The sequence below is a fragment of the Daphnia pulex genome, chromosome 10, assembly GCF_021134715.1.
Source record: "Daphnia pulex isolate KAP4 chromosome 10, ASM2113471v1".
Lineage (NCBI taxonomy): Eukaryota > Metazoa > Arthropoda > Branchiopoda > Diplostraca > Daphniidae > Daphnia > Daphnia pulex.
This window is the reverse complement of record NC_060026.1, coordinates 10,848,090-10,867,102: the sequence shown is the minus strand read 5'-3', so window position 1 is coordinate 10,867,102 and position 19,013 is coordinate 10,848,090. Positions and strand designations below refer to the sequence as shown.

The following is a 19,013-nucleotide window of genomic DNA, read 5'->3' as shown; positions in this document are numbered from 1 at the left end:
AGGCCAAAAACACTCTTCGAAGGGGTGTAACGAAAATCCGTCTTTGCCTACTGTAAAGTCTTTGTAAATAGGCTCAGGGCCGCATCTCGTTTCTTTCATTCCAACTGAAATGTTTATTGCCGTACATTGTTGCACCATAAAATATTCACCATAAGTTTTAAGTCGCTGACACATAGGGAGTTTGTTTGCGCGGGCGGCTAACAGGCCGTTTTGTTCCGCTAGTAGCATTAATGTATATTTACGCACTTGAAGGTTTCCACAATATATTTTCTGTATTTCTTTTTCCAACACATTTTCATGAACTGTCGCTTGACGTTCCATATACTGGTGGTGTTGAAGCAAAAGGGGCTGGCTATCTTCCGTCTTCCGTTTGATAGGAATCTCGGGTGGGCCAAATATCCATTTTTGATTTTTTTCTTGTGTACAATGTTTAAGGGTAGGTTGGCTACCTTTGATTGCTGTTAAGCAACCTTCTCGCCTATTGGGCATGTAGGCCATTATTTCAAACGTTTCGCTATTCCAGCGAAAATTTTGCTTTCTATCGCAATCCGTTGATATGACGTAAAAATATCGTACGTTTTCCCTCTCTTTTCCCTGCATTTTTTCCATGTTATTATATAATTCGCGCAGCCACATTGGCGTCAAACAATTCTTTTTTACTTTCGCTAGGTGTGTACGATTTAGTGCGAGTTCATTTTTGTCTAAAACAAATTCCTGTGTTTTCTGGCTGGTGCATATTACTTCTTCTAATTCGTCGTTTAGGCAAAGTTTTGATTCCGCATTTGAAATACGGGTCCAATCCTGCGCGATAATTCGTAGGTATGCAGAGTCTAAATTTTTTAATTTGTGGAGCGCTTTGCCGCAAATTGCTTCTACGTTTTCGTAATAAAAATATTTCAATTGAGCGTTGTCGTCTATCAATTTTACAGAATTACTGTCTACTTTGTGTACAAATCCTGATCCGCTTTTTAATTCTCTTAAATTACATTGTCCTGAAATATTAGCCTTTGTTGCATCCCATACTATGACAGAGTCATGATGGCGAACAAAAGACACTTCAGAGCTGTTAGTTAATAGACCAAAAGGGGAAGTGATCGGGCAATATAAGCAGTCTTTTCGAATACTTATCTTTTGAAGCATGCAATTAATTACGCTATATTCTTTTGTTTGCATCCACACACCGTCGCCTTCCGGTGACGCAGTGAAAGAGAAAGAATCCGCTGATCCTTCCATTATATTATTTACGCAGCGATTATATTGGGCCATTTCCCAACATTCTTTTTCGGCCACTTGCCGAGAGAAAGTTGTAAATGTTGTATCGTAAGATCCAAAGAAATATCCTACTATCTTTTTAGTTTTCGCCCATGATCTACATACATATCCCTCCCAATGGGCATGAGGTTCTTCCTTAATAAAAAATTGGTACTTTTTGAAAATTGGTGGGATGGTATCTTTTTCCTGACAAAACGATGGGAGCTCCGCGTCCAGCAAGCCGATTGCCTTGGGATTTTTGCAGTCGCAAATAGTAATATTTACTCCTGTTGCCGTGGCAAAAGCAAGTGTTGACAGCAGTCCCAGCGCGAGTTTACCGTCCATCTAAAACATGTCTATACATTAATTACTATATCTTTGTGGTGCTTTTATTTTTTCTCTTAAATTATATCTATGTTGTACTACGTTATACTGTGGGGCAACTCGCGCTTTGGACTTTGTCACTCTGCCGGGTGCTACAATGTTAGTAGCCTGAGGGCTCTCTCGGCCTTGGAATTTTTTCATGCGATCGGCATGTACTACCATTCGTTTCTTCCCGTCATCTGATCCGATTTTATAGCTTACGTTGCTTTTCTTTTCCACCACTGTATATGGTCCTTCCCAGCGCATGTTGAATTTTCCGGGCACGATGGCCAACTGCTTAAATAAAATTCTGTCGCCTATTTTAAAATCAACTCTTTTTGCTGTTCTATCGTAATAATATTTTTGCTTCTCTTTCGCTTCAATTAATCTATCTTTGGCTATTTTAATCGCATCATACCATTGCTGTGAAAAAATCATGTTAACATCTGTTAAATTCCGGTTTCGCGCGGGCGGCATTAAATCGTCCGGCTCTCGCGCCTCTCTTCCGTACATTAAATAAAAAGGACTATAACCCGTGCTCGAATGGACTGCGGTATTAAAAACAAAAGCTGCTACATCTAAAAAGTCTGTCCATGTATGGGGGTTATCTTTAACATAACAAGAAATTATATCGGCCAGCGTTCGATTTGCACGCTCGACCATACCGTCGCACTGGGGGCGGTAGGCCGATGTTCGAATGGCTTCGACACCACATTGTTTATACAAACATTCCATTACTTTTGATAAGAAATTTTGACCTTGATCGGTCAGTACCATTTCTGGCACACCGTGGCGTGTTATAATATTTTTATAAAAGGCTTTAGCTATCGATTCCGCTGTACTATCTGGCATTGATGCAACTGTTATATATCTAGTTAAATATTCGCCCATAACTAAAATGTACGTATGATTTTCGGGTCCTGATGGGGTCAGTGGGCCTACAATATCCATAGCCATAAATTGCCATACGTGATCTGGGGGAGCGATTGGGTTCAAAGGAGACTTGTTGTCTCCACCGCCTTTTCTCTTCGCGCATAATTCACATTTACGTATATAATCTCTAATTTCTTTTACCATAAACGGCCATTTAAAACGTCTTTGAATTCTCGCCGTTGTCTTTTTTACGCCTAGGTGCCCCGCGAATGGGCTATCATGAAATCTTATTAATATTTTCTCTCTTAATGATTCTGGTACCAATATTTTTCCGTCGGCCGTGCCGATTAAGCCATTATTAAATTCTTTTAATTGTTCCTCTTCGTCGAGGTCGTCCTCGTATTCTTTATTTTCGTTTTCTCTAAGTGCCTTATCGTTTTCTTTTCCGTCGGCTTCAGCTGCTAAATATTCTTCCATAAATCTGGTTCGTCGTTGCTGTTCCTTTATATACTTTTTCTTTGCTTTCTTACAAAATTCATCTTTTTCCTGTTCTTGTAAAAACATTTCTGTTGTTAGGGCTTTTATACTTTGTGTCTGGCCAGACGTTGTTATTGCCTCCTTTTGTTCTGGTATTCTACTCAGCCCGTCGGCATTTTGGTTAGCTACGCCAGGCCTAAAAACTGTTTGAAAATCGAACTCATTGGCAAACAAAGCCCATCTAATTACTTTTTTCGACATATTCTCCGTTATTTTAGGGAAATTTTTTAATGCTTCGTGATCAGTTTCTACTGTGAATTTCGTACCGTACAAATAATGATAAAATGTCTTTAACGCGTGATATATTGCATATGCTTCTTTATCTGTCGTGTGCCACTTTTCTTGTGTCTCGTCTAATTGCTGCGATGCGTATGCTACGGCATATTCTACTTTTTCGCCATTTACAATTTTCCGTTGCGCTAGAACTGATCCTACTGCGAATCCCGATGCGTCTGTTTGGACAATGAACTCGAGGTCGACATCTGGGAAGCGTAAAATCGGATTTTCTAACAAACAAGTTTTTAAAAATTGAAACGTACTTTCTTCCTCGGGGCCCCATCGAAATTCTTCTTTCTGTCTCGTTAAAATTGTCAGCGCTCTTGCTTTGTTCGCATAATCCCAAATGAATTTTCTATAATATCCTGATAATCCTAAAAAACTTTTCACATGATTCTTATTCTGCGGTGTCGGGTAATTTCTTATTGCTTCTGTCAACTTCGGATCTGGCCTCAAGCCATCTTCTGATATAATATGTCCCAAATATTTTACTGCTTTTTGTAAGAATAAACATTTCGATAATTTAATTTTCAATCCTCCCTCCCTTAGCAGATCTAGTACGCATTGAATGTGTTTGATGTGTTCGTCGATAGTTTTGGAATAAATAATTACGTCGTCCAAGTAAACTAGTGCAAATTTATGAATAACTGGTTGTAATAAATTATTCATTAAACGCTGAAAAGTTGCTGGTGCATTCGTCAATCCGAATGGCATACGATTAAATTCATAATGACCCTGGCTAGTTGTAAAAGCTGTTTTGTGTTTGTCGGCTTCCTCAATTTCTATCTGCCAATACCCGCTGATCAGGTCGAGTGTTGAGAAATAACGAGCGCCTAACAAATAATCTTTTGTTTCGTCGACGATTGGTATAGGGTATTTATCTTTTATCGTTTCCGTATTCAAATTACGAAAGTCAATACAAAAGCGTTTGGTGCCATCTTTCTTGTCGGTCAGATGGACTGGTGAACTATATGGACTTGAGCTCGGCCTAATTATATTATATTTTAACATCTCGTTCACTTCTTTTTCTATTATGGCTAGGTTTGCCCTGGCTTGTCGTCTAGGTCGCATATATATAACTTTTCCTGTCGTCTCAATGTGATGTGTAATACCTTTAGCTTGGCCTAATTCACACAATTTGTCTGCTATTACGTCTTTGTTTAATTCTAACAGTTTGTCTATCTTATTTCTATGCATTTCTGAATTTACGTCGTCGATTATTACCTTAGAGACGGGGCTTTCAACTTTTAATGCAATATTGTTTCCTTTTTCACTAGTTGTTGCCACAGTGGTGTTCAATAGTTGAATAATGGGCGAATAGGCATAACTTGAATTTCCCGTCTCTGCTATAAGCGAAAAAGTTTTCCCTTTCATTTTATAAGTTACCCGACGGGTTTCTCCGTCAAGGACAAGCGCGTTTTCAGTAATAAAATCGATGCCTAATATACACGTTTCTGACAATTGGGGTACGACAAAAAATTTCTGCTCTACCATTTCAATGTTATCATCTAAGCTAATATTTAAATTGTATACTCCTAATATATCCATACTGTCGCCGCATATGCTGCGAAGATTATCATTATTTATTATTTTATTTTGTTTTACTTCATTTCTCAATCTATTAAAGAAATATTCTGAAACTGCACTAACTGAAGCTCCTGTGTCTATTAAAGCATATGTGAAAATATTATCTATCTTTACTGGTACATGAAAAAGTTTATATTGCGTATTTACATTATTCGACTTTTGCGTAGTATTTACTGTCTCGGTTCGTTCGGTGGCGCATTGCGATAATCCTGGCTGTGACGATTGCCGATTTGATTTCTTTCCTGATTGAAAGGTCTGCCATATGTACTGGTGTTGCGATCGTATCTTTCGTTGCTGCGAGCTCGATAATTGTTTTGTGGCCCTCCATTCGGCCTCCAATTTTGTCCCGATCGCTCTGAGTTTCGCCGTTCGTCTCGCGAGAATCTTTGATCGTCGCGACGTCTGCCTAGCTGTTGTTGTTGTTGTCCTCGACCGGACCAACATTCTCTACTAATGTGCCCTTTCTTCCCGCAGTTATAACAAGTAATACGAGTATCCTGACTGCTATTATTATTTCTAACCGGCGTCTGAGCTCTTGCTCCTTCTTCTGGCCTATTGGGTCTGTTATACGTGAATGGACTTACGCTGCGGCTTCTGTTATTTTCCGGGAAACGAACTGTTTTCGGATAATTTGTCTGCGCGTTGTTGTATGTGTTGAAGGCTGCGATTACTGCTGGGTCTCCCAAATCGACTGGTGTTGATGCCGTCGGAGGTGAGACCGGTTTCGTCGACAGTTTGTGAATCAGACCTTCCAATTCTTTTATCTTTGCCGCGTTTTTCTCGTTTTCTTGGGAAATAGCTGAAACTGCAGAATTTATATCTTTACTCTGTGCTATCTTTTTTACTTCCGTTACTTTTTCGCATTCTATAGCTGTGTTTATTGTATTAGCGTACGTTGCATCGGCTTCTACTCTATTCCAAACTAGTGTAGCAATTTCCCTGCGTAGGCCTGCCAAAAGAATTTCCTTCTTCATATCGTCTCGGACTAATACTACGTTGGGGTCGTTGCTGTTCGCTGGCCCTGCTCCATAAGCTATCCGGTACATGTCGTCTATACGTGTTTGAAAATCTCTGACTCTTTCGCCTGGCTCTTGTTTTAAATCTTTTAATTCTCCCTTTTTAATAGCTTTTGCCGTATTATCATGTAACCCTGCTATAAGTAACGCTTTCCAGTCTACGTACACGTCTCTTTGTTGCGCTGTCAAAGAGTCATTAAAATTGGCTGCTGACTTACTCAATTTTTCTTGAAAAAATGCTATCTTTTGTTCGTCGTTCCATCCTGCTAACCGAGCTGTTCTTTCCGCTATTTTAAACCATTCTTCTATGACTAACGGACAATTACTTTCGCCTGAAAAAATTGGAATATTTTCTAGTTTTCTCTGTGCTGCTAAGGTACGCATGCCTGTTACTAATGCTGCCGTATTATTTTGTCCTGCTGTCTGCAGCGTGTCGATTGCTGCTTGAGTTAAAGCCATATCTTCGTCTGGGTATAATAAATCAAGATCAAAAGTACTAAGTTCGTCGTCGCTATCGTCCTGATATGGATATATTAAATCGAGATTGTAATTACTAAGGGTATCGTCGTCACTCTCCCACCCTCTAAAGCCTGTTGCTTCGTTTAATTCTGCGGAATAATTATTCCAATCAAATTCTGGCGATAAATCTGCTCTCCACAATCGATCTAGGTATTTAGCTCTATTTCTTAAGTCTGGCGATCCGCTTATCTGTTCTTCTTGCAAGCGTTTAATTATCTCATCTACTGGTAGTTCATTAAATTCATCTACGTTATCAAAAATGCTAGTTCCGGTCTCTCTGTCTACTGTTGGCCTCCACTTAATTTCTTCAGTTACTCTTGGAATCGGTGGTATTCCGCCTGTTGCTTCTGCAAGTAAATCGGGCTCTACTGGTGTACAAGGTGATTTTTCTTTCTGGATTTTTGTTAAATAGACTGTAACACCTTCTGGTAAGGCTACTGGGGCTATTCGAGCCTTACGGGAAAATCTACAAATCGGAAAATTTGGGATCGAAAGCTCGTCGTATTTAACTTCTAATGTTCTTATTTCCCTAGTTAATTTATCTTCTTTCGTTTGCAAGCATCGTCTTGCGTTATCTGTCGTTGCCCTAGCGTCTTGTATTGATGTAATTATTTTATCTCTTGCAAAATTTAACTGGAGTAATTTAAGTGCTATTTTATTTTTACAATAAGCTATCTCGGGAGCGGTCAAGTATTTTAAAGTAGGGCCAATAACTGGTCGTTCACCGTTGTCGTCTAGTGTACTAACATAATACTTGGAGTGATCTAAATTCGGATTCATCCGATCTTACCTTGTTGAGATTCCAGGTGCCGAAACAGGCAAGGTCGCCAATTGTAAGGCCCGGTCCGGGGTGCTTACAGAGAGTACACGAAGACAGGTAGGCGGATGAGAAGCAGTTGTATTGAGTGTCCGACCGACAGGAAGGGAGTGCAGCAGAGAGAGAGAGAGAGAGGAAGCGGGGGTTTATGTATGGCGGGATTGCCGCATCAGCATGTCTGCTGGCCGGTCCCGGCTGTCTTCACGGTTGGACCAGCCGGCGTTACTACCCAGTCTGGCCGTGAGTGAGGGCCAGTCCGTCCGGGACGAGTGCTGACTCGCACCTGCAGGTAACGCGGACTCAGCAACTCCTGAGTCAGCATCGGTCGGTGCCGGTCGTGACGTCTTAGCGTGACGTCGGGGTGATGCCGGTCATGACGTCGTGGCGTGACGTCGGTGTGACGTCATAGCGTGACGTCCTTGGCGGCGGCCATCTTGAAAGGGGCGGGGCTGCCGCCGGGGCATTACAGGTATTGAACACGGCAGACACCTGCCAGCCTTTTATTTTTTTTTAAATATCAATACTTTCTTTTCCTAATCAATTGCAAATCTTGTATGTTCCCAGAACTCTGCGCTATTATAAGAATTGTACGGACGGATTTGAATCTGGCGCGTTCAGGACTATACCCATGCTGATTAGTTCCAACTATAGATTTCTCTCCCCACAGATTCTGTGTTACTGTAAATAGAAGGGAAAATGTACATTAATGTTATCTCGACTGCTCGAATCCGAGTTGCACGATGATAGGGCATAGAGTTCTCGTGAAAAATGTCTACCGGAGTCTCTAGAAGATCTTCTCCCGCCGTGAACTCGAGATCATTTTGAAATAGTTCCGCATAGGAATGAGTCAACATTGGATGGCAAAAGAATCAAATCAGTTTATGTTGCATGAGGGGAGAAAAAAAGAAAAGAAAGAAAGAAAGAAGAAAAATAAGATATAAAATCTAATAAGATATAAAAAATAAAATATAATCTTCTTAAACATCCAATGAATCTGTGAGAGATAGATACATCAAAACCGTGTGAGATTTGACAACAAGATTTGACCAAATCGTTGTATATACTTCGGGGAAAGGACTGTCGGTCGACCGCAACCGGGGCGCTAGTTTGTCCAGCGATGATAAATATTCCTTCAGCGTAGACGTTTCTCGAACGGTAATAGAGTTGAACAAGACACCAACGATCCTGAAATAGGAGAAAAGGGTCCAATTCTAGTTTTCATTTTGAATTGCTTTTTTTTTCAATAACGCTGAGATGAATAATTAGAAACGCGACTTGAATCGGCGACTTGAATCGGATGCAAAATTCCAACGTGACAAAATGAAATTAAAAAATTAAAAATATGGTATGCATACCATTGACAAAGGGGAATTATCTTCGAGGAGGGGAGAGTTCCTGATGACGTTGACAGATCGATCGCCTTTTCCAGGCTCGTAGCAGCTTAACTCGTCAAACGCGTTTGCTGCTGTGCGGACAATTTTTCCCTCTCGAATATGTCATCTGTGCACTCACTCGTGACGACTTCACAGATCTTGGCATCTTTGGTACTGATTATGATCGAGGCCAGACTAAGAAAGAAGTCAGCGTCATGTTTGGGATTGACATCTTTATCGTCAAAATAGCTGTGACACAGTTTTTCAACTTTTTGCCAGTCTTTTGCCAACCCACACTAGACAAAAGAAACAAACACAAATGTGTTGAAATAGGAAAGAGAAAAAAAAAATCGAAATAGAATTGAATCATCACCAGTGCGTGAATTTCCATCAATTGGATTAGCTGGACGTGCTCCGAACCCTTAGCATGTTGGTAAAATTCATTCACGACATCACGGCATCAAGGGCGGACTCTAGAATACGCACGTAGGAGATTCGTTTGTGATTGGGACCAAAGTCAAAGGTGGCCTCAATCGCTCTGACCATCGCAGTTTTCATCTCTTTCATCCAACATGTTTCCTGTCGAGATTTAAAATGAAAAATTGTCTTGGATTTGTTTGGTGATAATCTTTTGAAACAAACCAAAGCAAAAAGCTGGCCCGACAGCTTAAACAGATGATGACGAAAATAAGCAGATTGTTTGTTTCCGATACGCCCCAAATTCCAGGATGTTCGGGCGAACCAAATCCTTATTTCTTGTTGAAAGAAGAAAAATAAAATAAGTGATTAAATCAATAAAGCGTTCAACACGTCTAAAACAATACGGATTTCGCAATGTCAACAATAAGCTTACCAACGAGAAAGGGAATCACTTGACTGAGCTTCACGCGTGGTAATATAGACAGCAGCGATGGTGGACAATATGTTCGTCAACATAATTTCCTTCTTCTCCTCCACTTCTTTATTTAACATTTCCATTTGGAATCTAAATAGAATGATAAAGTTAAAAAGTTGACTATAAATAACAGTAGAAATCCAATTACACCTTAATACAAAGCGTAGCAATATGACCTTCATAAACGAAATTTTGCAGTTTTGTGCTGCTGTCTCGAGGTAGTTGAGCATGGGAATATAAAACGCGTTGTCCCGAGCAATTGACGCGCTACGACTTATAGCTCGTTGGATTTTATCCCAATCATTATTTTCTCCCAGATTATCTGTTTTAAAATTAAGTAACTGTGGAGTAATGTAATAAAGAATTAAGAAAACCGTTCAAAAAAGTACCTAAATCCGCAGTGATCTGTAGCGCTTTATCGTAGTTTTCAGCTCTTAGTGCCATTTGCAATCGAATACAAAGGGGATCCTGATCAGCCCATGAGTTATATTCCGGAATCAGAGTTGACAGCTTTTCAGCCCTTTGATATCCTGTATCATGAGGAAGTTGTAACAAACAAGTCATCGCGTTCCATATAACCGAAGAATCGATTCCTGAAATTAATAAATCAATTAATGCAAAACCCAAAAAAAAAAGAAGATTCCAAGTAATACGTACCATGGCGATTGGCAAATCGAACGATTATTTCATACCAACGCAAGGAAGCCTCCACATTACCTTCGTCGTTAATTAATCTTAAAGCCACACCGTCAGACAGATACAATAAATCGTAACTCAACTCACTGTTCACTGTGCAAATTAAGAGAGAAAGAATTAAGAAAAGAATAACTTTCAGAAACACTAATTTACCATTTTCGTCGTTCCAGTGCTGAATATCACAAAGAAGTTTAAACAGGTCGTCAGTATGATCTTCAGCCATGAAATAACGTGTGGCGTATTTAGCACAAATCCACTTGATGCTTTCGACATGGGACCATTCAGTTTTCCAATCACTTTTAGTTCTATCGGTCATTATCTCATCATCTTTCCAGGGGATTTCGCGGAGTAGCTGCATGAGGAAAGTGATACCTTTTTGCTTTTGGATCAAACAAAACAACTAAGAGAAGAACAAATGGGTGAATAAATTTCAAGTAAGTATTACAAGCAATATACTTGATCGGCAGCCAATTTCACTGATATTTGACCAATGCCATCTTCTCTATATCGGAGAGCCAAGTATTTCGAAAGATACTGCTTAATCGAATGGATGTCCTTTCCACTAACTAGTAGTGTTTGCAACCTTAGCTCCAAGTTCTCAACAGTGTCATCTAGAATACATTTGTGATAATTGGTGTGAATAAAATGTATTAATTTCTGACGCTTCAATTTACCTCCAAAATCCAAAATTTCGATAATTCGAAGCCAATGCTCTGACAGGTTAAGATGCATGTAGCAAGCTGCCAGTAAAGTGATGGCATCGTCCGTACTTTAATTTGTCGTTCCTTATCTTGTTGTCCTACAACGATGGGAATTTTTGTTATACTTAACGTGAATTTTCATAATTATTTGCAATGTACTGTGGCCCTACCAAATGAATGGGCGAATTTCAATCAGATAATGGCCTCTTACAAGTCTTCTCGATAAGCAGACCTAGCGATTTGTTGTTTGAATTTTTTATCCGACGAGCACTGCAAAAGTCGTATTCCAAATCTTCTTAAACATCCAATGAATCTGTGAGAGATACATCAAAACCGTGTGAGATTTGACAACAAGATTTGACCAAATCGTTGTATATACTTCGGGAAAAGGAATGTTGGTCGACCGCAACCGGGGCGCTAGTTTGTCCAGCGATGATAAATATTCCTTCAGCGTAGACGTTTCTCGAACGGTACTAGAGTTAAACAAGACACCAACGATCCTGAAATAGGAGAAAAGGGTCCAATTCTAGTTTTCATTTTGATTCGCTTTTTTTTTCAATAACGCTGAACCAATCCATGAACGTCTAAAACAATACGGATTTTGCAATGTCAACAATAAGCTTACCAACGAAGAGAAAGTGGTCACTTGACTGAGCTTCACGAGTGGTAATATGGGCAGCAGCCACGATGGTGGACAATATGTGTCAGCATAATTTCCATCTTCTCCTCCACTTCTTGATGTAACATTTCCATTTGGAATCTAAATAGAATGATAAAGTTAAAAAGTTGACTATAATTAACAGTAGAAATTAAATTACACCTTAATACAAAGCGCAGCAAAACAGCCTTCATGAAAGACATTTTTCAGTTTTGTGCTGCTGTCTCGACGTAGTTGAGTATAGGAATATAAAATAGGTCGTATGTACGTATGTAAGTGCCAATATTCACCAGACAAACCTGTAAATGTAAAAAATGTTCAAACAAGTACAATAAAATTGATTACGAGTTAATCAACCTATAGCTCACTGCTGATTTTGGAGATGTGAAGTATAGTAGATGGTAGCAAATTACAGTTCTCATAATTCACAATTTTCAGCCATTGCTGCTCCATAAGTTCTTCAACTATTTCACTATTCAACATTAAAAAATATTCAATAAAATTTAAATAATTCAATAATTCAATACTAAGTTTTGACTTTTGATATGCAACATTCGTCTGCTCTTGTTGCCAGATTTCAAACGAATAATTTGCATTTTGTACAGAAATTTTTTTTTTAAATTCCTTCCCTCTTTTAATCACGCTCAACATATATTTAGCGTGAAATTTACAAGATATGAGATGATTTTTGTTAAAAATTTCATTTCATTTTTGTTTCAAATAAAGAGTCAAATAAGAGTCGAACTCTCGACCACCAGAGTCCAAGGCTTTAACCACGAACCTGAGCCACAAGTTGACGGTCAGCTACAATTGATTCGTATCAACTCTTCAACGGTTACCAGCGAGTTCAAGATGGCTTTTTTGCTGCCAACGTTATTTCTCTCCAGCCTAATTTCGTCCGTCTACGCTAACATCACTAAGTTAATAGTTTACTACTCCTTAAAAATCCAATTCCAACTGGCTGCGCTTCTTATTCCGTAATAAGAATCTGTTGGAGTTTAGTCTCTCACCAAAAGCTTGGGGCGATTCCTTTAACGATTCGTCGTCGTTGATGACATGCCCTGCGGGAGAATCATCAAAATGATGTCATCCCCAGCTGCCAAATCGATTTTCTAAATTTTCTAATTCTATTCTACAGGCAATTTGACCAAAGTAGAGGAGGACTTATTTGATGAAAAAATGCAAAAAATTTTCGTTGGGGCCGCTGAAAAGGCATTCAATGCCATTGTGGACCATTCAAGTCCAAGTCAACTCCTCTACTGTATTTTGGCTGTTGCTGCGCTCGCTTTGGTTGGCCATTTCAAAAAATTTTGCTTGAAGTGGCTAAAGAAAGGCTGGAGTCTTGCCTGTGGTTGTATTCGTTATCGTCGTCGTCGTTCCCCACGAAATCCCTCACCACAAGCGGACGAAGAGGAAATGCAGCCGCTGCCGCCGCAGCAAAATGATTTACCGGTGCGAGTGGATGTGATCCCGGACCCACAAACCCTTGCACAAATCGCTGAGGTAAATTTGTATTTTTATTTTAAAAAAAAAACTTTATTAATTTAATTTTTTTTACAGCAGCCACTGGTGGAACGGGAAGAGGCTCCAACGCCAATTCCCACAGTCTTCGAATTTTTGAACGAAGCGGAGCAACTTATGGATGGATGGAAGAAACGTGTCCTCGCCCCTCCTCTCTCGCCAATTTCCCCCTAAAAACAAGATCTGTTCTCCCCATCTACTGCAATCCAGTCAGCCGTGAGCGAACGGGAGAAGCGCGTGCGCCCACCGTCCCATATCCACCCACCACTCTCATCATCACTCTCATGTCATGTCTCTCGTTTCTCTTCTCTTGTCTGCCCCATTGTTTCTTTCTCGTTTCTGCTTTTGTCTTCCTCGTTTCTTTTATATCAATAACCAAGTTCTCTCTCAATAATAAAGAAAAAAGAAAAAAAAAAGCTTTCCTTGTTCAAAGTCGGTACCGCGGATGGAGGGCGGAAATGTTTGTTTCGTTCGTTTTTTGAAGAAAACGACTTCATTTTCTTTTCTCTTTTCTCCATCCGGAAGTGAGCAACAAACTATCACGTTTGCTCCGGTGCAAGTCCCGCTGTGCGGGAGCGAGCCCAAATGTTTTTTTATCTCTCCATTTTTTGGGGGTCGACGTATCTATTTTTACGAGGCGATATCAAAGTTAAAACGATCTTATAAGAGCCAGAAAAGAAGAAGAAGAAATGGTGAGGAAGAAGGAGTTCCGTGATGATGAGAGAGAGGGGGGGGGGGCGCCCTATTGCACCAGTGATTTACGACCCTCGAAAAATGGCACGCATGTGAACATTTGGATAGGAAAAAAGGATACGATCCATCTGGAACATGTCAACAGCACTCGACACAGAAAGAAAACCAAATCAAAAGGCAATCCCATCAAAATCGACGACCCCACCCATCAAAAGAAATATAAGAAAATTCATAATTTAAAAGAAACAGGTAAGTCTGATAAAAGAATCGACACGGGTGAGTCATAAATCTCGTTTGTACCGTTTTATTTTAAATTTTAACAAGTGGGTCCAATGGCATATCCTGGTGTCTGTTTGTCTCTAGGTCGAATTTCAAGTTGATGTTTACATAAGAGATCCTTCTTATTCTGGCTACTACTACTACTCTGTCCGTCCTGTGTTATCCCATTTCGCAATGTTCTTGTTTGCATCTCTTTGACGGGCGAAAAAATATCAAACAACGTGAAAGGGGGTTGCGGGAAAGACAAAATGGACATACCCGTAGATGGCGTCCTTGTCGCGTTTGTGGACGTCGGGGACGGAGGAGCTGGCAGCGGAGGAGGTCATGTGATTGGCTCCTACTTGCTGGGCATGATTGCCCAGACTGTGATAGGGCGACTGTGAGTGCTGCTGGGCAACGGCTGCCGCCGCTCCGTGCCTGAAAACGATGACAACGCTTGTGGTGGGAATTTTTGGAAACTTACTTTTAATAAGGCAAAATCATAGACTAACTTTAAGTATGAATAACTAAAGAAAAAGTCTTATTAACACCATATTTCAACGATCGATTCTTATACGCTAGGATGTTCTTTATTTGTGAATAACAATAGAAAAAATTTAGGTCCTATAGTTTATAAGTTATCGTCACTTTACTTAGGGACTATCGGGCATAAGAGACCGTGTTAAACCTTTTTGGCGGCACAGTAAAATTTTTAAAAATGAACTTCTAAATTTAAAAACAACTTCTTAAGATTTAAAAACAACTTCTAAATTATACAGCTGGAATACCGTTCGACAGAAAACATTCAAATTTGGTGATATGATGTAGCCTATCACAAGGTATCATTTCATGACTTTTTTTTATTTTTAATATTTTAAATTCGGTACTCAATTAATAGTTCAATGAAATTTTTAATTTTAATCCAATATTTTTAATAGTAAATATAATTATTTCTTCGGGGGGTTTTAAACAGGTATTTATTATCTTGATAGTTATAAAGCTCATTAAAAAAATCAATTCTTGCAATTTGTTCTAGGTTATAACCTAACTTTACTCCACTATAACCTGAGCCACAAGTTGACAGTCAGCTACAATTGATTCGTATCAACTCTTCAACGGTTACCAGCGAGTTCAAGATGGCTTTTTTGCTGCCAGCCCTGACGTTATTTCTCTCCAGCCTAATTTCGTCCGTCTACGCTAACATCAGTAAGTTACTAGTTTACTACTCCTCAAAAAAACAGAGAAAAATAACTGGGGGGCCCCCCTGTTTGACCCACCATCTCCTTTTCTTAACTTTCGATGTGGGATTCAACAAGTGGCTCTAGTCATCTCCTATTCAAATTTTTGTTCCTATTTGTAATGACGGTAGAGACTCGATTTTCTCTTATCATCAATCAATCGTCGAACAAAATTGTAATCCGTTCACCTAAATTTAGACGACGCCTCAACATTGAATGACCAAATCGACTGTTGCCGACGACGATGGATAAGTTTATAAGACTTTCAATAGTGGCGGATAGATTCACTTCATACGAGTTTAATTTCAAAAAGTCTTTGGCGTGATCCGTGAAATTGATAATAATCACCCAATGATTTGGGTCCTTTTCTTTAATTTCTTCGTAGTAATGCGACAAAATACTGGACTTGACCCGATCCAGCAGCGCCGGCAATGATTACAACCGGAGGAAATGTTTCTTTTTCATGACGATGAATCGACAAGTCATCTTCTGTTAAGAGTATTTGACCTAAAACAAACAACGATTTTCTTTTCTCTAAAACAGAATTCATTTTTTTTCAAAATTTTTGTTTTTTCTTCGTCATTGACAGTTGGGGTTACCTCTGAAATAATATCTAGAAAATAGGCCAATTGATTTTTACCTAAGAGTCTGTGAGCGGATTTTTGCAGAATGTTGGAATATTTGTTTAAACTGCAAATACAAGTCTATGTAGGCTCTGACCTCGCTCTACGGCGACTTCCAACTGGCTGCGCTTCTTATTCCGTAATAAGAATCTGTTGGAGTTTAGTCTCTCACCAAAAGCTTCGGCGATTCCTTTTACGATTCGTCGTCTCGCGTGCTTGTGTGTATAGTTCATTCGGTCTAGCTGCTCGGTTGCTGTCTGGCTCGTCATGAGACATTTTGGGCAGTCGGCTGTAAAATGAGTGACGCTGCTAATGACGTAATAAAATTGATTGTTAATTTGGGCTAAACAATTTTAATGTTCTTTTCGTAGTGCTGTTGTGTGTTTGAGGTTTAATTATTTTTTTAAAAGCTCCCGTCAAAAAGCAATAAACAGGGCATATATCTTTTTCCACTGACTTAAACGAAAATGCAGGAAGTTCCAGCACTTCCTGCCGCCACTGTTGGTATCTTAAGCTTTGGTTGCTTATTGCTAATAAGCTTGCGGCTATCCCGTCAAAGAAGTTGCGCACCTCTATCATTTTCAAGGTTTTCATTTTAATTTTTTTTCTTCATCAAGAATGTAACGATCGCCCTAGACTCGATGTCGGCTTAATCGTTTCCTCTTCCAGCTATGGACATTCCTTTTTTGTGCGGTTGAGTTCCAGTCCGTTTTTTTTTGTTTAGCGACGGTTCAAATCCTCTTTAGCTCTAGGCTACTTGTGGTGGCTTCGTACTGGAACGACAAGCTGTATTTTAGCTCTATAGTGACTCGTTTCATTTAGATAGATATTGTTTGAACAACTTTACGCCAGCTTTATTGGCTTTGCTTACATAGTTGATTAGTTGGCCGTGCTTGTTGTTAGCGCAGCATTCGATTACTTATTTGACTTGGATACCAATAACACGATCGACAGTCGGTTCTTTCAACCCCTTCATACTTTCCCTGTTTTTTCGTCTGTCTTAACAGAAACCGATAAAACTAAACATGTCAACTTACATTCCCATTTGGCTTTAAGTTCCAGATCGACAAAGAACGAATTAATCTGTGCAGTAATCCAATGGGATAAATTCATCATTTTTCGTGGGGATAATATTAAATATTTCCACAAGTTATCCGACTATTTGTTCTGAAATCGATGAACAATTTGTCGCCAAAGAAAACTTGTTTTTTAATTAGCGTACGAGCCTGAACTTGGTCGTGATCTGGTCATGATTCATTTGACATTTAGTGTTTTTGAACATAACACATTTTGCAATTGCAGTCACAGCTAAATGATTGCTTTAGTTGTATTTATTTCTTTAGTCATAATTTTTTAGTGGACGATCAGATCGCCATCGACAGTAGTTTGACATTAGTAGACTGTGAAATCTCTTCTTCTAGCATGTAGCCAGTGAATTGAAACTTGGTGCCGCCCTCTATGTAAACACCTGGCGACATGCCCTGCGGGAGAATCATCAAAATGATGTCATCCCCAGCTGCCAAATCGATTTTCTAAATTTTCTAATTCTATTCTACAGGCAATTTGACCAAAGTAGAGGAGGACTTTAATGAAAAAATGCAAAACATTTTCGTTGGGGCCGCTGAAAAGGCATTCAATGCCATTGTGGACCATTCAAGTCCAAGTCAACTCCTCTACTGTATTTTGGCTGTTGCTGCGCTCGCTTTGGTTGGCCATACCAAAAAATTTTGCTTGAAGTGGCTAAAGAAAGGATGGAGTTTTGCCTGTGGTTGTTGTCGTTGTCGTCGTCGTCGTTCCCCACGAATTGCCCCCCAAAATCCACAAGCGGACGAAGAGGAAATGCAGCCGCTGCCGCCGCAGCAAAATGATTTACCGGTGGGAGTGGCTGTGATCCCGCACCCACAAACCCTTGCACAAACCGCTCCGATCGCTGAGGTAAATTTTGATTTTGATTTTGATTAAAAAAAAAACAATTTTAATTTAATTGTTTGTCCAGCAGCCACTGATGGAACGGGAAGAGGCTCCAACGCCAATTCCCACGGCCTTCGAATTTGTTAACGAAGCGAACCAATTCATAGATGCCCGCAGAACTAAGGCTACAGAGACCGACGGTGAGTCGTATTTTTTTGTATCTCCCCCAGATGTACAAAAAGCTAATATAGTTACTATTTCCCAACGCATTTAAAAAAATTTGGACTGAGAATTAAAAATTCTGCTATTCTCCCTGCTGTACCCCTTTTTCTGTCCGGCTATGTTAATCGGATTATTTATTGATGAAGTGAAATACACCTATGTTGAGCTTAATCCTATCAGTATTCGTAACGAAGAGAGGAAGACATGACCATCGTCCATGACATGATTACTACATGGCGGGCAAGAAGGGGCTGAATGGGCGCGAGCCTCTCTGTTGACTGTTGGGCACATCTAGATTTGGTGGAATGGGTGCGGAGTTGCCAGATGTGGCGTCATCACACGCCCCTTTCGACAGGCAAAAAAAAAGTGTTTTTTGCTCACAAGCAAATTCAATAACTGATGAGTAAAATGAAGGAAGCCATGCATGAGTATTTTTCATAAATAGGAGACAGTGGCGCTTATTTCCTTTCAACAGTATTTTGCTGCGCCAAGCCAATCAATGCGGCGAGTGTACGAAACCAACACGGGCGGGGGGAAATTTTTTGAAAAATGGGGTTTATATTTACTCTCATAACTTCAGAAAACATTCCCCTTCCTCAAAAGCCTTTGCTAGGTTTGTAAAGGGTAGGTATATAAAAAATTTAATTATTAACAGAATTCATTTTTTAAAATTTTAATTAATTTATATTTAATATGTCAAAATTGAACTACAAAAATACATGTATTTTCAAATTAAAATTAATGTTAGTAAAAATTAAAATTTTGAGGGAGGGTTTTGGGATAAAATTAAAAAGGTTCTAAGTAGAAGTAGTGCTCACGAAAAAAAAACAAATTGTTGCGATTTTTTTAGGTCAATCCGCTATTCCGACGAGACTATATTGGCTAAAGAACGTCTCTTTGCGCAACGAGCCACTCAAGAGACTTAAACTGTTAAATCACTAAAGAATCTACATGTGGCGTTCTTACAAAAAAGCTTCCCATTAAA

At 39.5% G+C, this 19,013-nt stretch overlaps 1 protein-coding gene and 1 long non-coding RNA gene across 5 annotated transcripts; one reads left to right on the top strand and one right to left on the bottom strand.

Moving 5' to 3' along the window:
- Window positions 1-8,187: 8,187 nt before the first annotated feature.
- Window positions 8,188-12,125, bottom strand: LOC124205027. Of its 4 annotated transcripts, XM_046602309.1 has the most exons (17): window positions 11,920-12,125; window positions 11,725-11,861; window positions 11,530-11,664; window positions 11,284-11,404; window positions 11,075-11,217; window positions 10,878-11,002; window positions 10,660-10,814; window positions 10,357-10,603; window positions 10,165-10,296; window positions 9,897-10,100; window positions 9,658-9,829; window positions 9,466-9,597; window positions 9,255-9,367; window positions 8,986-9,191; window positions 8,595-8,908; window positions 8,304-8,424; window positions 8,188-8,233 (listed from the first exon to the last, which is right to left on the bottom strand). In XM_046602309.1, coding segments are annotated over exons 6-13 (1,101 nt in total). In that variant the 5' UTR covers window positions 10,936-11,002; window positions 11,075-11,217; window positions 11,284-11,404; window positions 11,530-11,664; window positions 11,725-11,861; window positions 11,920-12,125; the 3' UTR covers window positions 8,188-8,233; window positions 8,304-8,424; window positions 8,595-8,908; window positions 8,986-9,191; window positions 9,255-9,366. The 4 variants fall into 4 exon arrangements, with proteins under 4 accessions (XP_046458265.1, XP_046458264.1, XP_046458267.1 ...); XM_046602308.1 differs by having other exon boundaries at window positions 8,188-8,424; XM_046602311.1 differs by having other exon boundaries at window positions 8,188-8,424; window positions 11,556-11,664.
- A 4,732-nt stretch (window positions 12,126-16,857) lies between these two features.
- On the top strand, window positions 16,858-18,199 carry LOC124205026. Its single transcript, XR_006879187.1, has 2 exons — window positions 16,858-17,830; window positions 17,892-18,199. It is a non-coding gene; the product is annotated as an uncharacterized LOC124205026 (long non-coding RNA).
- The last annotated feature ends 814 nt before the right edge of the window (window positions 18,200-19,013 follow it).

What these genes read in the sequence shown, in the direction of transcription:
- LOC124205027 (XM_046602308.1), bottom strand. Translation starts at nt 10,935, where the DNA reads ATGCATCTTAACCTGTCAGAGCATTGGCTTCGAATTATCGAAATTTTG. An exon ending in TGAAATTGGCTGCCGATCAA is followed by an intron (nt 10,604 to 10,659) that starts GTATATTGCTTG and finishes TTCTTCTCTTAG; the next exon opens with TTGTTTTGTTTGATCCAAAA. An exon ending in GCACTGGAACGACGAAAATG is followed by an intron (nt 10,297 to 10,356) that starts GTAAATTAGTGT and finishes TAATTTGCACAG; the next exon opens with TGAACAGTGAGTTGAGTTAC.